General features: G+C 46.2%; 2 protein-coding genes across 2 annotated transcripts; one reads left to right on the top strand and one right to left on the bottom strand.

Moving 5' to 3' along the window:
* The first annotated feature begins 144 nt into the window (after positions 1-144).
* On the top strand, positions 145-14,088 carry map3k21 (mitogen-activated protein kinase kinase kinase 21). Its single transcript, XM_057046958.1, has 10 exons — positions 145-1,796; positions 7,418-7,598; positions 7,708-7,856; positions 7,939-8,114; positions 8,980-9,220; positions 9,375-9,497; positions 10,901-11,051; positions 11,126-11,220; positions 11,316-12,131; positions 12,212-14,088. Exons 1-10 carry the CDS (start codon positions 1,004-1,006, stop codon positions 12,556-12,558), a joined length of 3,072 nt encoding a protein of 1,023 aa, XP_056902938.1. The 5' UTR covers positions 145-1,003; the 3' UTR covers positions 12,559-14,088.
* A 109-nt stretch (positions 14,089-14,197) lies between these two features.
* il22ra2 (interleukin 22 receptor, alpha 2) lies at positions 14,198-16,274 on the bottom strand. Its single transcript, XM_057046960.1, has 6 exons — positions 15,988-16,274; positions 15,679-15,799; positions 15,355-15,536; positions 15,141-15,283; positions 14,916-15,070; positions 14,198-14,590 (listed from the first exon to the last, which is right to left on the bottom strand). Exons 1-5 carry the CDS (start codon positions 16,052-16,054, stop codon positions 14,924-14,926), a joined length of 660 nt encoding a protein of 219 aa, XP_056902940.1. The 5' UTR covers positions 16,055-16,274; the 3' UTR covers positions 14,198-14,590; positions 14,916-14,923.
* Positions 16,275-16,313: the final 39 nt, after the last annotated feature.

Raw genomic sequence — 16,313 nt, forward strand, 5'->3', positions numbered from 1 at the left:
TTCACTATTACCGTAATTTCCCTGAAGGCGCGCGCTGCTCTCCTCACACATTCCAATAGTAGCTCCTCCCCCCTCCCCCCGCTGTTGCGCCTATCACGTGTGCGGCAGCGCACCAATCAGAGGGCAGCAGAGTCAGCGGCGAGCAGTGGCACCGTCCCCGGATCCTGGCAGCAGCCACTGCCCGGTCCAGCTTCGCCTGCCGACGACGGCGACAGGGGGTTGTTTTGATGAAGTTGGTCGGATTTTATATTTTTTAATCGTAGGTTTTATTGGTGGACGCCCGCGGTGATTCGCAGGATGATTGCTGTCTTTTATACGCGTCCTCGCGTCGGCTGTTTCTGTGGAGGAACAAACTTGGGAATTATCGATGTTGAAGCTTGAGCGGAGAAACTTTCCCAACTGCAGAGATAGTCGACCTATGCTAAGCTAACCCGCTGGCTAATACTGATGAAATTCTCTTTAAAAGTCCGCAACTCCGCGAATGCCCTTTCGATTTCGGAGTATTGTCGTGAGATGAGATTCTTCGACAGATCTGAGTCTTTTAACGGACCGCGGTAGCAGTTTTGCACCGGCCGACGCAGGTGCACCTCCTGCGGCACCTGCGACAACTTGATCACTAGCATCACTGGAAGAAAGCTAACTTTAGCCTGCCCGCTTTAGCTGTTCTCTGCCGGAGCTTCGACTTTTTAAACTACTTTTTATCATCTATCAACCTAATTTTTATTATTTTTTTCGGACGTGCAAGAGCTGTGCAACGACTGTGCCAACAGTAGCCTCGCTGGCTGGTTCCTGACCCAACGTGGAGAACGTTATGGGGCTTTAGACGTTCTCTCCCCGAAAGGACTTTGGACACTGCGGTGGAGCTCAGTCCGCTCGCCAGAGTTACGCACGTTTACGAAACCATGTGGACCTCAGAAAGTTACCCGTCTTTGTTTTGAAGTTTTTTTTTCTGATTTTGCTCCTGAAGCTCTGCATCCTATGGTGACGCTACGGCCACCGAGAAATGAATGTCTCGCAGGCCGCTTTCCCAAACGGTGAGGGGCGGTCGGGCAGCGGTGGATTAGGGGAACATGTTTGGGCAGATACGCCGGCGGTCCGTTCCTGGGCTCATTCTGCCCCGCTGTGCCCCACTCGGTCCCTCTGGACAGCCGCGTATGACTACGACGCAAGCGGCGAGGACGAGCTCAGCCTTAGACGCGGGGACGTGGTGGAGGTCCTCTCCAAGGATGCAGCGATCTCCGGCGACGAGGGATGGTGGACAGGTAAAATTCACCACCGAGTTGGGATTTTCCCCTCCAACTATGTCACCTACCAGCCCGCTATATACCGCCTCCCCACGACCACTGGCTCGGTGGGTGTTGCGGAGCGGGTCCCGGGCTCGCCCGTCCAGATCCCTTTCAGTGAACTGGTGCTAGAGGAAATCATCGGCGTGGGGGGATTTGGCAAAGTTTACAGGGGCACGTGGACAGACCAAGAGGTCGCCGTTAAGGCGGCCAGACAGGATCCAGACGAGGACATAACGGCCACCGCCAGCAGTGTTAAACAAGAAGCTAAACTTTTCTCCATGTTGCAACACCCCAATATCATCAAACTGGAAGGTGTGTGTTTGGAAGAGCCCAACCTGTGCCTAGTCATGGAGTACGCACGAGGCGGGACCCTGAATCGGGCGTTGACCGGAAGGCGCATACCTCCACACATCCTGGTCAACTGGGCCGTGCAGATCGCAAGAGGGATGCAGTACCTGCACGAGGAGGCGGTGGTGTCCATCATCCACCGCGACCTGAAGTCTAGCAACAGTAAGAGTGTGTGTGCGCTTGTGTGTGGAGGTAGCCCATTTACGACTGGATGGTGCTCCGCGGCGCGTCTGGCTGCAAAAATCTCTTTTTGCCTGCTTGAGTTTCAACCCTTAATGCAGAATCTATTGAACCCACGCTTTAAAAATCCCTTAAAGTTTTGCTATTACTCATAACGTGTGACGTCAACATCACATGAGCATCTCAAGCTTTTACACTGGAAGACATGGTGGGGATAGTGTCAAGAGGATGTGAAATAAAGGCAGAGTTTGCTCAGCTGGGCTGCTCCCCCATCCTTTTAAAAAGACACACAAACTCCCCCCCAGCCCTCTCTGCACTTCAGGCTGAAATGCTGTTTAAATAAAGTCAGTGATTTACCAAACACATCAGCAGACACACTCAGTCCACACTGTCGGGCCATGTGCTTGTCTAAGCAGAGCTAATACCAGAGGTCAGAGGGTAACATTAACTCAGATAGAGATGCCATTTAGCTCACGATTATGCTAATTCCCAATAGCATTCACTTATAAAGACTCATGGGAATTATCGTTCTGTTTTGTCAGATGATAATGTTTATGTGAATTAACACTGATATTTGAAGATTCACCTCAGAATAACTTACTGGGATGGTGATCATGGTTTGTGGAGATGCTGTGATATCAGGCTAGTTTCTCTTTTTTTGGAGATTTAATAATTACTGGACGGTACAAAGCAGAAACAGTAGTCCATGAGTCATAGCCCCCCTTTAAACTCAGCTGTGTGCAATATGAGACCACCGTGTTTGTCCCTGACTTCATGCTGTATTGTGACTCTGGGGTTCTGCAGATTTTAAGCTGACTGTTAACTGTTCTTCAGGCTGTGAGAGGCTACACCCAAACAGCCTGCACACCGTAAACACATTTATTAACTATTAAAAGCCCATGTGGTCGGTCTAAAGAGCCTGACTGTTTCATTTAAGAAGCAAAACTTTCTGTAATTATAGGGCCACTTGAAAGTCGGGACATAACTGCTGTTTGGAGGCTCTGAGCTTATTGGATATTTGGACAAGGTGGACTTGTGCAAACAAAGTCCTCCGAGTGTTGTGACTTCCAGTCAGTGTGTTTATTCTACAGGTTCTGTGTAACCTGCACACAAGCAGGATTTTAGAAAAGTTACAACCAAAGACCAACACTTTTAATTTTTGCTCTCCAGAAGACCAAAGAAGTTGCAGGAAATTGATCATAATCTGATCAAAAGAGTCATTTAAAGGGTTTTATCTGAATTAAGTAAGCAGCGTTGCGTGTTTACAGTCAGGCGAGTGAGTCCAGAGTACTCTACCCTGTTGACAAACGACCTCCAGCGGTGTCTTCTGTTTTTATCTGTGTAAAAATCCGAATTAATAATTCATCGGAGCAAATGTTTTCATCAGCTGTTGTGTCTTTGTTTTGTGTGTCACATGATGAAGTGAAGAGAATTATCAGCTCAGGGACCAAGAAAATTGATGCGTCACTGCAAATGTTTGTTAAGCTGCAATCTGTCCAGCATTATAAGCAACTAGCTAAACAGCTAAACTTACTAAACATGGCCGTCTTCACAGATGCTCAACCTGTCATTGATCAAGCTGCAGGGGAAACATGCTCAACACGGACAAACATACAGCTATTTGATCAATGATTAGCCTGAAAGTAATATGCTGGAAGTCAGCACAATTTGTCCAAACTCTTTTGTGTTTTCCAATCTAATCTGTAAAATCCCAGCCTGCAGAGAGGAATGTTGCTAATGAGGGATAAAAGCTTAACATACGTTTGCACAATGGACTGGTCAAGCAGTGGTTGCTAGGCTACTGTGGCCAGAAGAATGGCGAGGACTCGGAGGGTCTCAAAGCCCTCGTTTTGTTTTGTTCCGTTCATATTTAATCTCCCAGAGAGCAGCGGTACTGAGGGGGTTTCCCTTCTTAGTTTCCCTTACTTACCTTCCCTTCTTTGTTCCTCTTTGCTCCCACATGCACTTTATTATGCTCCATGTCTACCTTTTTGAGGCATTTTAAACTTTAAAAGATAACTGAAATTATAGCTATCATTGTTCCTATAGCTAAAGTGTGCGTCCACTTAAAAACTATACATTTGCTCATTTTGACTGAGTTAAAACAACTTGCCTTTCATGGCAGAGTTTTGCAACAGTTTTCACCCCCAACAAAACCAGTGTCGTAGTTCTATACATAAATACACTGTGTTTTGTTGGATGCACGGGGGTTGGCTCTAAGCAGACAGTGTTTTCTGTCTTTCAGTTTGTCCAGCTCAGTGATCTCAGTATCTCTACCTGCTGTCACAGCAGCTAGTTTTCTGCTGGAAATCGAGTCAGAGCCTACAGCCTGTTGGCTAACTTCTGGAAACGTGTCCAGAAAACTGCAGACGTGATTCACATCCTCTCTGGGCCTTTAGGTTTTTACATTTGAACTCCTTCAGCCCGACACTAACATGCGTCTCAGGCTTAGCATCAGTTAACTGAAGATGAGTGAAGGAACTCCCACTGAAACCTGGGTGTGAGCCAGCGCTCAGCTCCTGTCTGCTTCACAGTTTCACAGGATGGTGCGAGACGTATGACAGGAATGTATGTTCCAACACAATTGAAACTCCGTTTGAGGAACAAACAACAGCATTTTTCGTGTCAGTGCTGTTCTGATTCTCATGAAGAACGAGAGAATCATTTTTCCTGTAATTTGTTTGTTGTCTTGTTCTTTTCACAGAGGAAGAGTTAACAAAGCTCGACTTGGTCTTGCAGGGCAGCTTTTCTCAGGCTCTCCACAAATACCCCCGGTGACACACAGACAGTTACTGCTTGTCTTTTTTCCTGACAAGAGAATGGGCAGAGGGGAGAGAGGAGGAGTGGAGATGCTTTCACTCTGTTTTTTATGACCTCTCCCTGACTGCACCTATTGTTGCAGGGCAGGGTGAAAAGGAAAAAGGTTCACAGCTGAGAAGAGCTGCTCCTGAATCGGCCTGTGTGGATCCCAGGCTCTCTGATAAATGTTAATACTGTAAAACTGCACTCCTTAACCATCTGCCATGTTTTAATTGGACTCCTTATCACTTCATTCAGCAAACAAAGAAGAAGAGACTTGAGCAGGGTAGATGGATTTGGCCCCGATCCCTTTTCCACCCAGTACAAAGCCTGAGGTCGCCTTCATTTCAGTGGGGAGAGATCGAGCTGTTGTCTGTTTACTACAGGAAATCTCATAGAAGTGAACCGGACTGCATCAATTCCTCCTGTGACACTGTTATTAGCAAAACACACACTTGGTGCTGTAGGAATCACGCAGGTTATTAAGTCTTTTGAGAAAAATAGTCCATTTTATTTAAGCAGAAGCTTAAATCTGCAGCTCCACTGTGGTAAATCCCACAACTTTTCCAAAAATGCTTTAGAAATGTTAGTCTTTTGTGGTTATTTTTAACTTTAAAAAAGTTTACCCTCAGTTCTTTTTTCTTTATACCTCGAGGGAGAGAAAGCAACGGTAAGAAGCGTGGGACCATCTTTGAAGGCAGCTGCATCATGTCTGATCTTCCCACTGTTATACCGTGAAGGATGGGTCTGCCTGCAGATCCACTTTTGGAAAGGGGATTTAAAGGAAGGGGGGGTTGGACGGAGGGTGGGGTCTGCCCCAGAGCAATATTCATCTCCAGTTGCGCTGCACTGTTGTCTGCTTCAAAACTTCTTCTTTTCAAAAGAGTGAGAAATCCAGACTGGGTGAAGGCAACAGGGGCACACATAACACGTTAACCCTGATTTCTAAGCTGTTATAAGTGTCACTGACATTAGGAGGTAGTGCTATATAAACGTAGTTAGCATTTCCATTAGCAGCATTCCAAATATGCTGTTTGGTTTTTTTTCTTAAATTACAACCATCAAAAATCAGCACTCAGTATATGCTTCCATTCACACTATTTACATAGTATCATAAATGTTCTGTAGATTACAAAATGAAAGAGAGGAAGGTCAAAAGGTCATGTGGAAAAATTAAAAAGAGGTGCATCATCTGTGAAATGGTAAACAAATGTAAAAAAATTATATGTGCTACAGCTTCCGGCTCATTGTACTGCAAACCAACCCTTTTCCAGTTTTTTCTCATTTATTGCTGTTATCTCAATTTTGTCTAAACTTATTCAGCCTGACACCTACACACACCCACACTTTGTTGCAACACCGTTTCATGTTGTAACATTTATAGCACAGAAGTAGGCAAATAGCTGTTTTATCAGAACAATTCTGAAGGATGGACCTGTCAGTATCATGTAGCCACCTAGAAAATATGTTTGTTTTTTTCATCCACTGTTTTCCCAGTTGATAGTAACCTGTGGGGAACCTGTAGAGTCTGCTGGGAGGAATCTGTGGAATCACTAAAAGGCAGCAGGAAGCAGCAGTGTATCAGCTTTATGGAACCTGTTTGTAATGGAATTCCTATTGTTGCTCTCTGTAGAGTATCTGCTGCCCCCAGGCCAGTAATGGCACCAGTACCCCTGTCATGGACCAACCACTGGAGTTACTGGGAATATAACAGCATAAAATATTGAGTTCGGAATTATAAATGTATTCTATAGTTAAAAAAGATAGAAAATAAAACAAAATGAATCTCTAAAGTTGCCTGTAACGTATCCCTGAGTTTCTGTACAGTAGTTTCTGCAGCAGGTGAATGTACATTGCATTGAAATGCAGATTGATTTGCACTTGATATAATAATGATATCTGTTGTGATGTGTAGAGTATGTCAGGCCTAATTCGTACTGCAGGGATGATATACAGACCATAAGCGAGAGGAAAAGTGGTTTAGTTTAGCTTTAATTCTGTAAACACCAGTTTCTGTGGTCTTTGTGGTAATGCATTATCCTGTAGGGGTGTGTGTGTGTGTGTAGGAGTAAGTCCAAGGTCGTGAGTGATAAGGCAGTGATTGTTTATGTGCCAAAAATGAAGTGTTGCGAGTTTGAATCCACATAAAGCCTTGACTTTGTGTCTCAGCTGAACCTGAACCAACACAGCTGAAAGCATCTGTTTGCTTTGACCTGCAGTCATTTACTGTGTGTAAATAACCGCATGGGACAGTTTTTAATGTGAAGAGAACTTGGCCGATTGGTACAAAGTGATCTGGTGAATCTTTGCTGTTTCATCTGCTGTTTGTATTACAAATACTCTAAACCCGATGTTGTCTGCTTTGTCAAATGGACCTCCTACGTATTTTCAGGATTTTACTTGAGTTTCTAAACCACTCGAAAGCACTGGAAGGTCTCCGTAGGTCGGTGGGCTGTGGCCGGGCTCTGGGGTCAGGTGTTGGGTTACAGGCTGGTGTGGAGGTTTCTGGTTGTCTTTAATGTATTAAACAGTTTTAGGACCGGAGGACAAGCTCTTTGTGGTGCTGTCAGCCTTCTGTTTCTATAGTAATAAATGACCTGCATACCTCTCTTGGCCCTGCTGACTATCAACTATCGTCCCTTTACTTTCATGTTTGTCTTTCCTCAACCCTTTTTCTGTATATCCTCTCTTTTCTTTCACTCTTCTGTTAAATACCCATCCATTATTGACACACTTTCAGCAGTTTTTTTTATTGATTTACCTCTTGTTTTCTCTAACGTGCAACCTTTCATGTCTCTCTTCAGTTTTGTTACTTGAAAAGATTGAGAATGACGACATTGGCAGGAAGACCTTGAAGATCACAGATTTTGGGCTGGCCAGGGAGTGGCACAAAACCACCAAAATGTCAGCTGCAGGCACCTACTCCTGGATGGCTCCTGAAGTCATCAAGTCATCTCTCTTCTCCAAAGGCAGCGACGTCTGGGGGTACAATGAAAGCCCAGAACAAAACATCCCATTTGTCATGTTTGCCTAAAAACACTTTTAAAATATATTGTTTCCTGTTTCTCTCTTTCCATTCCATTCCACCCTCCAGCTATGGTGTCCTGCTGTGGGAGTTGCTAACTGGGGAGGTGCCGTATCGTGGGATAGACGGTCTGGCTGTAGCTTATGGTGTGGCTGTCAATAAATTAACCCTACCAATCCCCTCCACCTGCCCCGAACCTTTTGCCAAGCTCATGGAGGGTAAAGTCACACAGATGCCAAAGTAAATGTTTGGTTCGGTCAATCTGTCAGAGGGGCTTCATGCTCTTATATGTGTCTCCAGAGTGTTGGGACCAGGACCCCCATGTGCGTCCATCTTTTTCCTGCATCCTGGAGCAGTTGTCAGCCATTGAGGAGGCGGTGATGGCCACCATGCCCCAGGACTCTTTCCACAGCATGCAGGACGACTGGCGTGTGGAGATCCAGGAAATGTTTGACGAGCTCAGGACCAAAGAGAAGGTAAGAGTGAGTGGGGGGCTGCAGAGGTTTGTCCTGTATGCAGCCTGTATGTTGTCCATGCTCCCACACATTTTCATACATGTAAAAGTTCAGCATTCACATGCAAACATTATTGATTTCTTCCTGATTAATCACACATTTACCCAAACATTATTATTGAGGTACTTTAGCCCCCGTTAAGACTTTAATCTGCTGCTTGTAAAAGTCTCCCACTGCTGTCTTAACGAGAGGATTAATTAGAGTTTATACAATCTGTTGAATCATTGCGTGAGGCAGAGACCGGTGCTCCCTGCTGAAAGATGTCCGCAAACTGATGTCTGTTTTCAGTTTTAACCATTTTATTTTAGGCTATAAAACATTTAGAATGTAAAACTTAATGGAAAAATTAATAAATGAAACAGGATTTCTTGCATGCCAAGGTCCCACCCTTTTCTGTTTCTCAGTGAGTGGCTGAAGGAGCTTGACCGTAAAGCAGCTTTGCGGACGTCATCCAGTTCAGATCCTAATTACGATGCTGTGAATGTGAGAAAATTGAGGGGGGGGGGGTAAACTACAATTTGTCCTCTGAAGTACTAAAGATACTACAGGACACTGCTGACGGTCGATAGAATGTTTAGAGAGTGTTTATCATGTTTATGTTTACTATATGAATATCTGAGTTGACCCTGGATACATTTCACCAGCTGTATGTTATTAATGTTTAGACCCAGAAAACACCCCAGTTCTGGTACCTATGAGCAGGACCTTACCTGTGTTCAGGGCTTTGGTCAATATTTTCTGCAGTGGCATTATTGTAGAGTCAGCATCTGCTGTATTGTGGTTTGTCAACGCGATTGAATTATGTCTATGAACCTGCTTCTTCCAGGAGCTTCGTTCCAGAGAAGAGGAGCTGACGCGCGCTGCCCTGCAGCAGAAGTCACAGGAGGAGCTGCTGAAGCGGCGGGAGCAGCAGCTGGCTGAGCGCGAGATCGACGTGCTGGAGCGGGAGCTCAACATCCTCATTTTTCAGCTCAACAAAGACAAGCCTAACGTGAAGAAGAGGAAAGGCAAATTCAAACGTTCGCGACTTAAACTCAAGGATGGAAACCGCATCAGCCTGCCCTCCGGTGAGAGATAGCACCTAAGCGCAATGAAGAGCTTCTGCCTTCTAGTGATACATTTGTACTGTTGAACCTGTCGTCAGGGAAACGTGTTTTAAAGTCTCTGACAGATCTGAGGTTGTCATCATTTTCTAACCCATCTGCACATTTCGCTCTGCAGACTTCCAGCATAAGATCACAGTTCAGGCTTCACCCTCCATGGACAAGAGACGAAGCCTCCACAGCAACAGCTCCTCTCCTCCCAGCAGTCCCACCCTCATTCCCCGCCTGAGAGCCATCCAGCGTATGTCCGCAGTTTTTCATATTGAAATATTTGGCATGTGAGGTCTGCCGTTCTCTTCCTCCTCTGTCAGTATATACTTCATCACATTGTCTGAGAATTTAAAAACTGGGAACGCTGGGACAATATTGTTTACAGTGATGAGCTGAGCCAAAGCCCCCGAACAGAAGCCGTCAGACAGTTGTTTGAACAGTAGAACTCTGTTAGTCGTGCACCAGTGACTCTGCAATAACTATGAATTCCTATGAAAGTATTTCCCAGTGGATCCCGACGTGATGCCTGACAAAGATGGTTGCAGACTTACGCTCTGGTGACTGGACGGATGCAGGGAGTCAAGTAATAATGCAACAACCTAAGAAATTTAATTGTGAGAGTTGGATCAAAAGAGAATAAATGTATCACCATAGTTATATTTAAGGCCATCAAAAGCCTTTAATGTTACCTCAACTTGAATCAACTGTTAACAAATAGGGCTTTACTGTATAGAAATGCAGGTTAAAGTTGAAGACCTTTGTTTCCTTTAGTCCTTCAGATGCTATTTGAGATATAAGATTGAAGCCTGGTCTTGCTTCTGAGAGGCCTTAACCGATTTACAATGTCAACATGAGCCTATTGTCTGACGGCAGCAACCCAGTGGTCCCGTAGTTGTGAGTGAGGAGCGCCCAGGCTCTCACACCCAGACTTGGACCGTCTATTCACTGCTGAGAAAGAAATTTGTAGTTGATTTTTCAAAAAAGCCGTTTGAAATACATGTCGATTTTACTTTTCTCTGGGCAAAATACAATATAAACATGACATGCAGAATATTTGATCCAAATGTGCGCGTAATTAAGGCCAGACCAGTGACCTGATCAGTGAACAGGTCAGCCAACAGCTGGCACAACAGTAAAGGTGAGCTATGGCTACCCTGGTGCTGCTGGATGTCAGGTCGCACTAGAGACACTGGTGCTTTGAGGGACAACCATCAAGGCCCAGTTGGTTGTTTTGCAACAGTATTCACAGATTTTGGGCAAGACTTTGGGTTTGTCCATCCGTATTGCCAGGTTCTGACATCGTCCTGATCCTGACTCGTCTGCACCTCTGGGCTGCTCCACACCTGTGTTTCTGTTCGTGGGGTTGTTGATCTATAGGTTGTGACTTAACATTCCTCCAACAGACTCCGTTAATGTCAGTAAGACTTCATTTTTAACTTTTCCTAATGAAATGAAAATGTCTCTATTATCAGAGCAGACTGGTGGGCTTCCAACCTGTAGGGAACAGAAACCAGCTGAACGTGTTCTTATTCTGTCTGACCTAATGAAAGATTACAGCCGGACTCTCACAGATATGCTGCCAATAATGCGGCTCACTTGCAGCACACAAATCCTATCACTGCAGTGGTTTGAGATCGAGTTCTTCATTAACAGTCACTCAGGACGAGAGCAACCGCACGTGGGGCCGCAGCTCCCTCTACAGGCCAGAGGAGTTTGACGACGTGAAGAAAGGAATAAAGAAGAAGGGAAGGACCTGGGGACCCAGTTCAGTGCAGACTAAAGAGAGGCCCGCTGCTGTAGAGAGGTAGACTTTATCTCTAATCAGTCGCTGAGTAGAACTGACTCTTCTGAAGCTCAGTATCACGTTTTTATTTTCAGAGTTCGTCCTCTGTCGGACGGCAGTAACCCCTGGTCCACCAGCCTGGTCAAGTCACAGAAATCTGTTCCCCTCGCTGCCCTGTTTGCAGAACAAGGTGAAATTTTAAATCATTGCAACACTTTTGACCGGTAATTGTTGATATTTGATAAGAGGAGGCTTCATTTTAGATTTCCCCATTTTGTCTTTCAGCAAGTGCCGGTAAAGATGAGACTGTGTCCCAGGAAAGTCCTGACAGCAGCTCCAAGCCAAAGCAGCTCAAGTTCCCCAACCAGGTGTACATCGATCTACCTCTGTGGAGGGACGAGCCTCAGAGCCCCGGGGGAGCGGGAGACTGCGGGGTCGGAGCAGGAGGTCAGGGCGGCCAATCGGAGATAACAGACGACCCCTCGACCACCACGTCCACCTCATCGACCTCCACCACACCTCAGCACACCCCCACCAACAGCCTGAAGCGGGCGTCGGCTCGACGGAAGACCGACTCGGTGCTGTACGGCTGCGGCTCTCTGCTGGCTTCAGTGGTGCTCGGGTACGACATCAGAGAGGCTCTGAAAAACCCAATCACCCCTGGAGACGACTGTGAGTCACCACGCGAGGAGAAAGAGAAGAAGAAGAAAGAAGGCCTGTTTCAGCGCGCCACTCGATTCCGCCGCAGCACCTCGCCGCCAGGCGGTCGCTCCCGCAAAGACGAGGCGTCGTCAAACCACCAGGGCTCCGCCCAGCCCGTTAATCTGATCTCCATGTCAGCCATCATAGAGTGTAACTCCACCAAGTGTCTCCTACAGTCTGAAGCCTGTCTTTCAGACAACGGCCCTGGGATGGTCAGCCCAGTCGTCCTCAGTCAACACACGGAGCCGGTCAGGGTCGGCTCAGGAGCCTGTACGGAGGGACTCAGCTCCAAGACAACCATCGATGCCACAAGGACCACAATGCAAACCCAAAGTCAGATGCAGGAGCTGACCAACCACAACACAGGAACACGCCTGCGCAGGAAGAAATACCACAACAGTGAGTCATCTTGTGTCAAAACAATGTTGGTTTTCTTCTCAGGTTTTGTGGTATTTTAACACTTTGGCACCTGTTTCCAGCCAATGGTCAGCCCACTCCAGCCACACAGAAGAAGCAGGACAAGGACAGAGCACCAGACAAGGTCTCAGGCGGGGAGGGGTTGTCCAGACCACGACCAGTGTCATTCCGGGCCAAGCCCCACGCCTGGGCCCTGTTGAGAGGTCGCAACAAGAGCTACTCGCTGGGCCACTACTCTGGAGAGAGAACGGCACAAAACCTGAGTATGGTTCTGTCCTCGGAGGGCTGCTCCCTCCTGGACATGGACACAGAGGGCCAGAAACGGGACTGCACGGTGCCACTCTGTCGCATTCAGAGTTCTCCTGCACGACCGTCAGTGTTTGAGCTGGAGAAGGAGTTCTTGTCTTGAAGATGAGCTCCATCTAAGAGTGTTGTAGAACATCCAGGCTGGACGGTGGCCTAAAACTCCTGGAGGGTTTAGAACCAGGCTGCCTTATTATCCTGTATAACGTAGAACCCGGGTTTGTTTTAGGTCTAGAACATAGTGTTTCCAGGGTTCTAGAGAGTAACTGAAGCATGATTCTGAAGCCCGAGCAGAGCCCCCATTGAACCCACCCCCATTCTGTCGGTGCAGCTAAACGTTGACCGCTGCTGCAGCTTTCACAACACAATACCTTCACCTTTTTATTTATATATATATTTTTATAGGTAATTTAATATGAAGAGACTCGATCTTACCTTAGTGACGGACAGGATGTTTATTCCATGTCAGTTATAAATGTGATCAAGCTTTTAGATTTTTTTTTAATCATGCATGCGAGAACCCTTAAAATGTTGAACAAAAAAATCCCTGTTGTAAATATTTCTTTATATGCATTCTCAGACCCCATTTACACAAAACGGATGCGGTGACGTTGGGGAAACCCTCCTCTCTGGAGCCCATTTTTGCTCCAGTTTTAGGCGTTCCAGTGGAAATGGAACAAATGCTTTGAGTTTTCACCCGAAAACGCTGTTGTGTGAATGGGGTCTCGCTTCTTTTGTATCACGTTGAAGTTGTTTTCTCAGTGTTGGCGACAGGACTAGATCAGAGTTATGGTGCTGGTGGGTTTCCTCCCCGGATGCCCTGAAGATGATGAGTCTTTACTCTTTTACACCCCCGAGGGGAAGGTCCTGCCACTTTACTGCCCAACCATTGGCCACAAGATAAATTTATCTTAAGAACAAATTACACTTTTCAACTTTCATTATGTTGGACTAAATTCCTTGTGTTGTTGTTATGTCATGGGTGTTTCTATCATTGGTTGGTTAAACCAAGCTGGATGATATCATATCTCAACCTTTAAAGCTGCACAATACTATAAAACTAAAATACCTCTGAATCCTGGCACTTCATTAGTTAATATGAAGGGCTAAAGGGCGTTTGAAGCGCGCACATCTCTAAATCGTAAAGCATCACCTGGCTTTCAAAACTGCAATTTTACCTTTTTTCTAATTGGGAAAAAAAACAACTGTAAATACCCTCTTTCACTGTACATTCCCTTTAAAATGTAATTGCAATTTGTCAGTTACAAAACCTCGTTGGCTCGTGATTAACAGATTTAGGTGCCTTGAACAAACATTCCACTTTCCTCCAGTTTGTGGTCGGGCATCTCTGTGGGACCAAACTCTTCCAGCACATAGGCCTTTTTTTTGTTTTCAGGACCAAAAACCAGAAAAGTCAAGTAGCTGCTATAGATGAATTGCAGCAGGGAAGACCTCCACCTCCACCCTCCCATCAAACTTCCTGTCATAGGGCCACTTCCTTTAAATCTCTGAACGCTTCTGTCATCACAACTGATTTTTATTTTTTGGTCATTATCACAGTATTTCTTTCTCCACATCCTTTTGATCAAGAATATCAAGTTTATTTACAATTTGAATAAAGCTGAAATCAAAACTGTGGATGACTGCAGATTTCTTCCTGCTGCTATTGGCTGACAATTTTATTGCGAACGAGACCCCCTAGTGGCCGATGGCGGTAAATGTCAAGTTATTGGAATGAGGCAAAATCAGGTTATCTGGTTTATTTGTGGTACAAGTGCGCGTGACACGATATGTATATACTTCTGAATCCTATGAAGGGTTCCATTAACAATATAAGCATGCTGTCAGCAGATTTAAGCACTTTCAATTTAAGTGTTTTAATGACTGAACACCCGCGCACATGATGTTTAATAATGTGGAGAGGAAAATAAAAAAAATAGTATCACGTTGGAGATGAGAGGGGACCAGAGGAATGATTCTGAAGCCCCTTTGATCATATTACAAGTAAAATCTTTGCGGGCATGTGCAGTTTCAGGAGGACAAACATCACATCAGAGCTTCAGTCACATTAAAGTGTGTAACTTTTTTCCAGCTGTCAGGGTAGCTGAGCAGAAAAGATCCAGTAAAGCCACATGGAACTGTGGGATAAGCAGAGAGAAGATCAGTCTGATGTCATGTTTTAAAGCAGCTACACAGACATTCTGATGATTGTGGAGAAGCTTGTGCAGTTTCTCCCTGCGGGAGTTTCATTTCCCCTCCCTGTTTCTGTCTCATCACCTCGGGTCACACACCTCCAACACACACACAGCTGAAACTTGACTCCTCACTTTGAGGTCTTTTGTGGGGGCAAAGTTCTTTTTCACCCCCGACACTGACGCTCACAGCAGCGTTCGGGAGAAAGACAAAGAAACCTGGTCCGAGGAACCAGCTCAGGTCTCCACTATGCAAGACCATGGCGCGTACCTGCTTCATCAGAAGGTGGTGACACAAGTGGGGGGGCTGCGAGCGCTGATCTTGGCCTGGAGGAAGATCCTGGTCTGAGCCTGGATGCAGTACTTCTGCTTGTGTTTGAGGTGAAGGGTGAGTTTGCCGGGGCAGCAGTCCACGATGAAGAGCTCCTGAGGAGAAGAAGACAGTGTTTGAGTGTGTGTGTGTGTCTGTGTGGTGTGTGTGTGTGTGTGTGTGTACCTCCTCTCCACTGGGGTGGATGAGGTAGATCTTGTACTGCAGGCGTCTGAACATCTTGCGGATGTGCGGTGTGGGAGGCTTCACGCGGACCATAATCCTTTTCTCTGTGACGTTCAGCCTCAGGACGGGGGGGCTGAGTTTGGCTGCAGTGTGAGAGGAGCTCGTTAGTTTGTGCATGTGCGTTTAGATCGTCTGAGCAGGAGGAGTCACTCACTGTCCCAGCGTGGGCTGAACCTCGGGGAGAGGGACCAGGCTGATCTGCTGGAGGTCTGGGAGGAGGAACGCACTCTGGCGTAGTACCACTCTCTGGGAGCAGAGGTCACGTTACTGAGGTCACACTGAAGCTTCAGAGTCCCCTGACAGCTGCTCACATCCAGCCACTGAGGGTCCCCATAACTACACACAAACGAGATGAAGAGAAGGGAATGGTCATAGCGTCTTTTCCATCCAACCACTGCAGGACTGACTCGTTCGCTGACAGATAGATGGACAGACGGGCGAACAGACGGGCGGGACATAAAAGTGTGTCAAATCTCACATTTTCCACTGGACGTAGTAAAGCAGTGAGGAGCTGTTGGCAGGTGGAGACCAGCAAAGGATGTTTTTATAGTCCACAGAGTCAAACCTCACGTTGGTCGGTGGAGCCAACATGGCCAGATCTGAGGAGAACATTGATCAGATCTGAGAATGTTGATCAGAACTGAAGAAACCAAACATTGATCACAATCGTGGAGAATGTTAAAAACTGATTCTACTAAAACATCTTCAACACATTTGAACCTGCTGAAACGCCTTAACGTGTTCTGCTGTTGGTTGTAGTATTGAAGCTGCTTTGGTGAAGTGTTACCTTTCCTGGTGCCTCCCAGTGTTCCTAGTGCTCCGGGCAGCAGCAGCAGCAGCAGCAGGCGACTCATGGCTTTGATGTTATGGGTGTCAAAGGCCAACTGACATGGGGGCGACGGCACCGCTGCTTTTAAAGGGCCACCAAACTTCCTCTTTTAAATTCCCTTATGTCAAGATCATCTGGGCATTTTTACACAACAGCGTCTGACATTTGACCCCCCAGCACACACACACGCACACTTAAGCAAACTGCATCATTTTAAAACAAGTTAGGATTTTTTTGGATCATGTTAACGTTCCAAAACCTTGACTGAAGAATTCAAATGAAAC

This window comes from Takifugu flavidus, chromosome 11, assembly GCF_003711565.1.
Source record: "Takifugu flavidus isolate HTHZ2018 chromosome 11, ASM371156v2, whole genome shotgun sequence".
NCBI lineage: Eukaryota > Metazoa > Chordata > Actinopteri > Tetraodontiformes > Tetraodontidae > Takifugu > Takifugu flavidus.